Source organism: Parasteatoda tepidariorum, chromosome 5, assembly GCF_043381705.1.
Source record: "Parasteatoda tepidariorum isolate YZ-2023 chromosome 5, CAS_Ptep_4.0, whole genome shotgun sequence".
Lineage (NCBI taxonomy): Eukaryota > Metazoa > Arthropoda > Arachnida > Araneae > Theridiidae > Parasteatoda > Parasteatoda tepidariorum.
In genome coordinates this window covers 70,817,600-70,827,859 of record NC_092208.1, presented here as the reverse complement: position 1 = coordinate 70,827,859, position 10,260 = coordinate 70,817,600, and the positions used below count along the sequence as shown (strand labels likewise).

The following is a 10,260-nucleotide window of genomic DNA, read 5'->3' as shown; positions in this document are numbered from 1 at the left end:
TATATATATATATATATAAGCATTACCTTTATTAAATAAAAGATAAAGGTAACATTTTGTTTTATTAAATTAGAAGAAATAACGGCTTGAAATGTTTTAGAACTACTATGAAATTGTTTTTCTCTGAAATGTAAAGCAATTAAATTAGTCATTTAGTAATTGTGAATAGGTAATTTACTACTTAATTTTTGAAAAGAAGTTAGAGTTTTCGAAAACTTACTTCGGTTATTTTTTAAAATAATAAAACCAAATATGGATGATGCTCAAAAACTTTTAATTCAGAACTCAAAAATAGTTATTTACCTAAGATCTCAAAACCGACAAATGTCTCAAACCGAACTACCATCGAAAAAGGCTGATTACAAAAATGTATTAATTTTTTTCTGCAATTAGAATTTTTCCTATTCCTCTACACTCTTTTATTTGAGCTCAGTCGAAAGAAGAGAGGCCACAAAAAACAACTTCATTAAATAAGAGAACTTATTTATTATCATACAGAGAAATCCATCAAAATATGAAACAAGTTGTAACTTTAGGTATGCCACTAAAAATTTAGCCATTGTAAAGAATCAATACACACAGCATTTGATGTAAATGCAAAATAAATAAATAATTCTCCATTGCATCTGCACTCACATGTAAACAATCATCCCAAAAACAAAACAGAACAACAAAAAATTTAAATTTTTGCATTTATATATAAAAAAGCCTCTGAACTGGCTTAGAAGTTTGGTGTCCCGGGCCAGTGGTTCACTTGCCCTATCCATTTTGTCTGCTGCACTTTCGTCATTGCCCAGCACCGATAGTGTCCACCTTCAAAAATGTATGAAAAAGAAATAAATGAAAAAAATAAGAATTTGTCTCACATTATTATCTTACTAAGCTTTTCAAACATGCCTTGATTTAAACGGCCATATGAGCTAATCAAAAAGGAGAAAAAATTTCCCCCGATCATAAAAATTGGCGATCGAAATGGGCTGCAGGTGGCGTAGAGCAGAACTCTTTTCCTATGGCAACACTTCACATGCTTTCCCCATTAGCGTGTGGAAAGTCATAGAAGAAGGAAGCACGTTAGTTTCTCTCTTGATTTTCATATAGATTAAAATCTTTTAACTTGAAAAACTATATGGAACTGAAAACTACATTAAACATAGTTCTAAAGAAAAGTATCGTGGAAATTTTAAAAAATATTTTTATTAAATAAAAAGGAAAAATATTAAGAAAAGGAAAAATATCGTAGTACATTCCTATACAACTGAAAAGAGGAGGAAAGGGAAGGGAGAAGGGCTAAAGGCATGAAACCGGTCTCTCCCCAGATGGCGTATTCGAGTGTTGCGATCGCGAATACCGAAAATGTGACTCATTGTAACTAATTTACATCATTTTTTTAATGTTTCTACTTCATTAATAATTAATTTTTAATATGTTTTAGGAGGAGCCACATGCCTCACATTAGAGGACATTTTCCAAATGCTGAATTCATTGAATTCGAAGGAGGTTACCACAGTCTGCATGCACAGTTCAGAGAGGAAACTGCCGATACAGTCGTGCAAGTTTTAAATAAATATAATATCTCATGACTTAATATGATTGTTACAATAAATAAAGTTATATTTGAAGATATTTAGTCGATCTTCTTGAATTTTTACACTATATTAATTTTTGAACTATAAACTGTGTTTCATCAAAGCGGTGGTGGAATGCAGGCCCCTCNTAGGGGCCCCATGATCCTAATGTGCCCAGGGCCTCAAATAGTTTAAAGACGGCCCTGGTGGAATGGTTCAGTGTGAGCTAACTCAACGGAAAGTGGGCAAACTCTACATAAAGCAAAAATATTCTTCTTCTAAATTGTTCGGTTCTGACTTCTCTAATCTTAAAGGGGCCCAATGCGACTCACTGCCTTGGTCTCACGTGTAGTTTCTAAACAATCACACGCACGTCTAGGGCAATCGCATGCAGTGCAAAAGGACCTTTCCCCTCTAATTGCCATCGAGAGAGAAGGAGAACCTGGTTTGTGCGTTTTCCATGATAAAATATATATTTCACCAAATATGATATTTTACACAAGCATAGCAAAATAAGGGATAATACTCAAAACATGGCAAACCTTACACTTTATTTATGTTTTGATATTAATTTTCTTAAATTTGTTTTAGGTTCACAACCAGTTAGATTTTGTAAATTACGGAAAAACTCATAAAAATGGTAAAATTATGCGTAAGTTTAAGAACAAATTACAACAATAAAACTTCCTGAAATATTAAGTTTAAACCTATTCACACATCTACTCGTAAGCGTAACATAAGCGGAGGGATACATGGGAGTTTTTCTGAATTTCTTCAGGATTTCGAAAGCTTGTTATTGTTTACAGTCAACTACCCATATCGTTTGTTTTAGCTAAGAACTCCTCCCGCCACAAAGTCTGAGACCGTCTGGTGCTATGGGAACAAGAACAGCGCATTTTAGGGAAGGGAGCTCCACTCTGGGTAGACCGAAGAAAGAGTTTCCCTTTCTCTCACCAAAACCACTCTAAAATTTTGATCCCGCATCCCTACTTGAAATAGTCATACTTCGTTATCAAAGTTACAGCCGCAGGTCCAGACGAATGTCTGGGGGAGTTATTATTTTAGACCTATACCTATTCGTGATCGTATTCTATACCTATTCGCGATCGTAACTCTCGAATACGCCATCTGTGGAAAACACCAGTTCCATGTCTTGAGTCTTCCCCCTTCTCTCTCCGCCTCTTCTCAGCTGTATAGGAATGCACTACGATATCTTCCTCTTTCTTAATATTTTTCGTAGTTGATTTTCCAAAGTATTTTTTTTAAATAATTAGTTTAAATGACACTTTCCTTTAGCACAATATAGTTTTCAGTTCCAAATAGCTTCCGAACTTAAAAGTTTTTAATCTATTTAAAGATCAAGAGAGAAACTGACTTACTTACTTCTCTTGTGACTATCCATACGCTAATGGTGAAACCATGCTAAGTGTTGCCATAGGTAGAGAGTTCTGCTTTACGCCACCTGCAGACCATTTCGATCGCCAATAATATTTAGTACTTAAGATGTATTTTAACTTTACATTAACAATTGTTGTGTTTTTTTTTTTAGTTTGGTAAATTTTAAAAATAATTTAATAAAAATAAATTAAATAAAATTTTATAATAAAAAATTCTAGTAGTATCTAAATACCCTAAATGAAACTAAACTGTTGCTGCTTCATATTTTATCTATCATGTTTTTATTTCATTTTATTCACATTCACTGTCAAGCAAGTCCATACGGCACTAAGAATAGAAAATGACTTACTCAAGTGGACACTTCTCCCTTTCTTGTATCAGATGGTGAGATGTCCACGTCCCCGTTATAGCCACGATGCTCTGGCTATAGGATTTTACTTTCCGTAAGCTTCCTGTTATTCTTTAAGTGCGACCGTCCTCCAAAAACTTCAGATACCTCCTACCTTTAGTAAAACAATTCTCTTCGTAAGAGAGATTCAGTAGCTAACTAACGACGAAATGCGTTCTGACAACATCGTGTATACATCTCAGATGTACTACTCGAAAGGGCTATGCTTAATATCTCCAACTTCCCTATCCAAGACAAGAACCTCAAGCAGATCACATTTGTTTCTTCTCATTCACGTCTTTTCAGTTTTGAAAATTGGTGCCTGTTTTTGAGCGCTGGAAAAATTTCGACTGCTATTTCCATTCAGTATGGATAGTTAACTGAATACAAACAATAACAAGCTTCCTAAATCTGGTAGAAATTTTGAAAACTTCCGGTGTATCCTCCGCTTATGTTATGCTTACGAGGCTATGTGGGAAGTAACTAAACATTCCAGGAAGTTTTATTAATGTGATTTATGTTTAAATTTATGCGTAATTTTACTATTCATAAGAGTTTTCCGTAATTCATAAATTCTAATTGGTTATTAACCTAAAACAAATTTAATGAAATTATAATTGCAATATAAAGTGTAAAATTCGCCATGTTTTGAGTGTTATCTCTTATTTGGTCATATTTGTGTAAAATATCACCGTTAGTCATTTTTTGCCCCGCATCTTGCAGGGCATAACATGCTTATAGAAATATATAATGAGAGAATTGAAATCTATATAAAAGAATCTTTGTGCAAGAATTTAGAATGTGTCAATTAAGAAAATTGACACACTACGTCACTTGCAGATATTCCATTGGTTTTTAACCGCAGTTTCTACTACGGTATGGCAACAAGGACATGGTAACCACTGAGCAATTAGCTTGCGACAATTTGATTGGATTTTGCTTGTCACTCTTGGTAGCAAGAATTTGGAACGTTATCGTTTTTTATTAGCAATGCAATAAAATGAAAATTCTAATGATAACTTCGCTGTTACGATTGTAACTTTATAGTTTTTATATGAGTCTCATTTATTACTTGGTTATTTTATAAATCTCACTTAGTTATAAGGAGAATTGTTTTCAAAATAGTGAAAAGTAATAATATTTTTATGGATCTAAAAACATTTATAATCGACAATAACATTGAAAATGGCAAAAATTCTGGTTAGTAAAAGTTTATTGAAGACTAGTTGAATACTTTTAAATTCTTTCATGGGGATAGACTAGATCTTTGATTATAGATTATTTATAGTTGTGTTTTACTAGTTATGCCAAATGCGCGTCAAATGAGAAGTTTAAAATGTGTTTACTAATTTTTAACAAGGAACTGTTTTAATAGAAAAAATTGCAGCACTCACAATTATCTTGTGTGCGTTTACAACTACATATTTCTTTAAAGAAAAAAGTAGTATTCTCTATTTTTTTTTCTTGTATAGAATTAGCAATCAAGAAGATGATTAAAAATTTGAATTATATTCATTATAATAAATAGAAGAAAATATTAGCAAAAGAAAAATTTTATTATAATAGTGCGACAAATTTATGGATATAAGAAGGAAGACTAGAGCCTGTTAACACAGGGATTAGTTGTATAGTGCAATAAATAAATAAATATATAAAAATAAAACGGACTACCCTGAATAACTTTTGATCCTAATGATTGAATCTTCACGTTCTAGGACTCAATCTTAATTGTTCAAGAGGGTGACTTCAAATATGCTATTTAATTAATGCAGACAATATTTTAAGTTTCAAAATCAGTCACAAAACGTTAAAAATCAGTCACAAAACGTCGAATATAAAATTGTATGATATACAATTTTTTACATTCTTTTAAAGAATGTAATTTTACATGGCATAATCTAAGCGAAATGGTCGAATAGCTCCTGCGAAATGTGGACTGCGCTGCATTGCAGCTTTATACAAATTGGAGGGACAGTCAAACTTAAACACTAAAATTTTCTTCGAAATGAAAATATGCTGTAGAAATGTAAGAGAACGAGAACATGTTATTAAAAAACTAAATCTTTAAAAACTTATTAAATCTTAAATCTTTAAAACTAAATCTTTGTTATTTAAAAACTAAATCTTTATTTTAAAAGGAACATCTATTTCATAAAATCGAGTATTTTTAAATTTTTATGGTCGAATATAGAATAGTTAGATAAAAACCATGTCATAGAAAATAACATTATTATTACATCTCCATGAAATAAATTAACTCTACGGTACAAATAATGATTTAAATGCACATTTTTTGTTAAAAGAAAACTTTAATTTGTATTTTTGACAGAAAAGCTGTATTTTTGACAAAAAATCTTGATTATAAATAATTTGAAGGTTTGTCATAAATAATTTGTGGCAACTCTGTGCAACATTTTCCATCATGCGATCTTTAACTTGATGATTCTTCTTTAATGTTCTAGAAGTAAAGATTTGCTGGAATTTTTTAATTCATAAAATTTTTCAATTCTCTCCTAATCAAATTGAAGAAAAATATTAATTTGTAATGGCTAAGGAGTTTTAACCTATTTAGCTAAGTGTAACTTTTTTTAAAGCTAAAATTGGAATTATTAAAATTGAAATTGTGTTCAGTTCCTTATCTTTAAAATCATTTTACTTTTATGAGCAATTTCTATTTATAAATATTTATATTACTTATTTACTTTATCTTGCGTAAATCCTATGTGTTTTTGTTGTTTAACATTGATACAGAATAGGTAAATTCTTTAATATTTTCGAATTTGTTATTTTAAATACGTAGTCATTTAAAATATTTTAAATACGATGCAGAAAAAAGTACAAAATCAGTACATTGATCTCTTTAAAAGTGACTGTAATTAAAATTTTACTATTCTGTCCTCATAAAGGATAATTTTACATTTTTAAACTAGAAAAACAAAACTAAATTCGATAAATCATTTTTTATCTACTTTTATATAGTCTCTCTAAGTAAGGAAAATTTAAATTGTTTGTCCATTAAAAGCTAGTTTTCTATACCGAATATTCTTCAAGTTTATTTCATATAATCGTCACTACAAAGCAGCACCAGTTACAAAATTCCGTATTTTAGCGCAGTTTTTTTCATGATTCTCACTAGATGGCAGCATCATTTATCATATTTTTGTATCTAACTCTCCTCCTAATACCCTAAAAACTTTACAAGCAAGCTATAAGCGTATTGCAGTTGGTAGCTCCAAAAATACCCGCCAAATTAACATCATCCGAGATGTAGCGGTTAAATATTTCTTGATTTCCTGTTTACTTAATAATGTTTTTAATATTAAATACATTTTATTATTATATTTAATATTATGCATTTAATATAATATATTTCATTCAACGATTTTATTCAATCACCAGATCTAGTTACATTTCTCCCGGTGAGATTCTTATTATTATAGTTTTCCTTAAGTAAAGTAATGCAATGAGTTTATTAAAAAAATAAAGTATGATATAAAAAATCTTAACGATAGTTTTCGGATAGGATTAATTAGTTGAAATCAATGCAGTTTGTATTGTAAGTTAGCAGGATTTTCACTAGGTTTTTAAGGCCCTGAATAAAACATTTTGATGTTTTTAAATCTTATGGTTGAGCTAAAATGGATCAGTAAGGGGCCGTTCAAAAAGAACGTACATCCCGAAGGGGGGGGGATTTGCTATTTTGTACGGTTTTGTACTATGTGCAGAGGGGGGGGGGGATTATACAAAGTACGTATATTATAAGCATACACCAAATTTAAATTTGACTTTTTCCTACGCATGTATTATACATCTGTTTCTTTATCTTTTTTCACACAGCGACCACTTGTTAGAATGAGTAAATCAGTTCTCAAAAAAAGTTGTCTCGCAAAATAAAAAATTTGCAACTTTCCCCGAAACTTTTTCTGGTACTGATAAAGGTGGGTGTTAATGTTTAAATAATTTAAATGACTAAATTATTTTAAATAAATATTTAATTTTATTTGAAACATAATTATTTTAATTTTTATGAAAAAGGGGGGTAGACTAATAAAATGTACATACTCTAGGGGTGGAGGTAAGACCTTATGTATGGTAATGTTCGAAGTGGGGGAAGGGGTTAAAATTTCTAAATTTTTGTGTACATACTTTTTGAACGGCCCCTAAGACAAAGTAGATCCAGTATGTACAGATTAAGCAGATCCAAATCATTCAAATATTATGATCTATATGTTAATCCACTGTAATTTAAGTGCTTATTCCTAAAACCACATGGGGTTTAAGGAATAAGCACTTTTATTTTTAACAATTACGGGTATATTTCCATATCATGATATGTCACCCCAAATACAATTGCCAAGACTCTAAATTGATTTTAAACGTGAAAATTTTTTTTAAAAAAATTTTAGAGGTTTGCTTGGGCGTGGCTTTCAGTTATACCCTACAAGTTAGCCCCTATCTGTGATTTTTTTTTTTCTTGCAGTCCACTGCCCGTAACCTGCAAAGACTTGGCGATTATTCTGGCATTAATCACTATACAGAAATCTTTCCACAAGCACAATTTATTAATAATTTAGAACATTTGAAATATAGAAGTTTAAAATTCCCGATAGGGAGGAGAAAAATCTCCATGCATGCGTGATATGTTACTTCGTATTCCTAGCCTTGAACCACTGATTACAATGCATATACACAATGTCGAAAAATGACATAAAAATGTAGCTAACATTATAAATTATTTATCTAAATTAATCTTAAATACTACAAGCAATAAAGCCTAAAAAAGAGAACTAACAAAAGATTGAGAAGCATTTAAATGGTAAAATAAGCACAAGGAATCTTTTCTTGATATTGTTTTTTAATAGGTTTAATCCCTTGGAAGAAGTAGTTGTTCAATCTGTTAGTTCTTATAAGTTATGCACCTGTTTATTGCAAATTAGACAATCTGTTTCTTTTATTATCTAGCGTAGTTTGAAGAAGGTTTGTGCTCTAATCGGAAAAAGTGTTTGCAGTAGTTTTCTAATGACAAATGATCATAATTGTACTTTGGAACAAAATTTAAAATTAAAAGTGATTGCAAACGTTTTGTGTTGAATGTTAAAAACTTATGATTTTAATATCATACAGGCTGTGAAAAACATTATTAAATTTATTTAAATATGAGTTCTAAGTGGAGCAAGTGATTTTTCCCCTAATTTGAGAAATTCTGTTCATCTCAAGAAAGTCTATTCTCTTATGCAAACTGAAGATTTATAATGAGATAAAAAAAATTTCCGATTTGCATAAATCTAAAGAGAAAATTTCAATATTGTGATCTGTGGCAGAATAATCGCCAAGTCTTGCCAACTACTGGGCAGCAGCCTGCAAAAAACTAAATAGAAAAAGAAGGAAAAAAAACATCACAGAAAGGAAACAACTAGAAGGGTTTTAATTAACCCTAATGTAGCCTAATGTTAACTCGTAGATAAGATATCCCTTGATGGCAAACATACTTTTCTTATTCCTTAGCAGAAGGTGCTATTGCCAGTACTGCAGCATGTTGTGTTTATAGTTTGAGTAATTATAAATAATGGCTTAAAAAATCTTCCTTAGATTTACATAGATATTTTTTACTTCGCTATATGTAAGTGCTTATATTATCAATTTTGAATTCCTCTTTTTGACTTACATGGTATCACTGTTCTTATTTATATTTTTTGTTTTTTCTCTTGGTTATAAATTTTTCCTGGTTGCTTTTGCACATGGTTATTTGTTTGTGAGATTTTTCTTCCAAAATTTATATTAATATATTTTTTTTGCCCTCTTCTGATTCTGGTTAACACCTTGCTTCAGTTTAAGCAATACACTAATATNGCAATGTGGCGAATAGCGTATCACTGTTCTTATTTATATTTTTTGTTTTTTCTCTTGGTTATAAATTTTTCCTGGTTGCTTTTGCACATGGTTATTTGTTTGTGAGATTTTTCTTCCAAAATTTATATTAATATATTTTTTTTGCCCTCTTCTGATTCTGGTTAACACCTTGCTTCAGTTTAAGCAATACACTAATATAAGGGTGTACAACCTTTTTGAGTGAAGGGCCACATGCATAGCAGATAGACCAATGAAGGGCCGCATGACAAAGTATTTATTCAGACATATTGACAGCAATTTTTATACAAACATCATTGTTCTAGGCACTAAATTCTTTTTTTCAGTTAACCTTGTAATATCGTTGCATAAAATTAAATACTTTTAAATTTTTAAAATTAGAAACTGCGAAACTGATTATTTAGGAAAAAACAGGATCAGAAAATCAGACACAATTTATTAGAAAAAAAAAATTAGATAAATTGAAATAAACTTAAGGGAAATTCATGATTTTTTTTTTATCATAATACAAAAGCCCATTTAAACATAAATTTTAGCGTTAAAAATTTTTTTCATAGAATTAAATTTTTAAAAAAATATATATTCTAGTAATTAAAACAGGGTTGGGCTTTTGACGTCAAAAAGTGGTTTTTGACATGACAAGGGTATAATACTGGTTTAAACCGTCAAAAACTGAAGTTTGCCCAGAAAATATATAAACTTCAAAACTACCAACAGTTGCCATGCATTATATTGAAATTTAATTATGCTGTAGGTAATCAGCAGGTTTTAAAATATTTTTTAATTCAAATTAAGGTAAAATAACAGATTTAAAAATCTCAGAAATTTATATTCAAATGCATGTGCAGAAAAATTTTGCACAAAAATTGTTTAAATATTTTGAATATTTTGAAGAAAAAAAAATTTTTTTTTTTTATATTTAAGAAAATTAAAAGTTTATTACTATGCATTTTTGACATATAAGGAACATATAACTAATATTTATAAGGAACTTACAAGTTATGTTGTATAAATACAAACTTGATACAAGTGTATGAAAAA

The 10,260-nt window shown here is 30.0% G+C and overlaps 2 protein-coding genes across 3 annotated transcripts in view; both read left to right on the top strand.

Annotated features, from left to right (window-relative positions):
- Window positions 1-1,623, top strand: part of LOC107447178 (uncharacterized) — an 18,232-nt gene extending 16,609 nt beyond the window's left edge. Inside the window, exon 6 of the mRNA XM_043040698.2 lies at window positions 1,433-1,623. Coding sequence (XP_042896632.1) covers window positions 1,433-1,580 — 148 coding nt within the window. The 3' untranslated portion in view covers window positions 1,581-1,623. The remainder of the gene's footprint in view (window positions 1-1,432) is intronic.
- Window positions 1,624-6,600: 4,977 nt separating this feature from the next.
- Window positions 6,601-10,260, top strand: part of LOC107447184 (probable serine/threonine-protein kinase DDB_G0282963) — a 25,513-nt gene continuing 21,853 nt past the window's right edge. Inside the window, exon 1 of one of the 2 annotated variants that reach the window (XM_043040700.2) lies at window positions 6,601-6,770. The gene's annotated coding sequence lies outside the window, so the exon portion shown is untranslated. The remainder of the gene's footprint in view (window positions 6,771-10,260) is intronic. The other variant, XM_043040699.2, reaches the window with a different exon arrangement.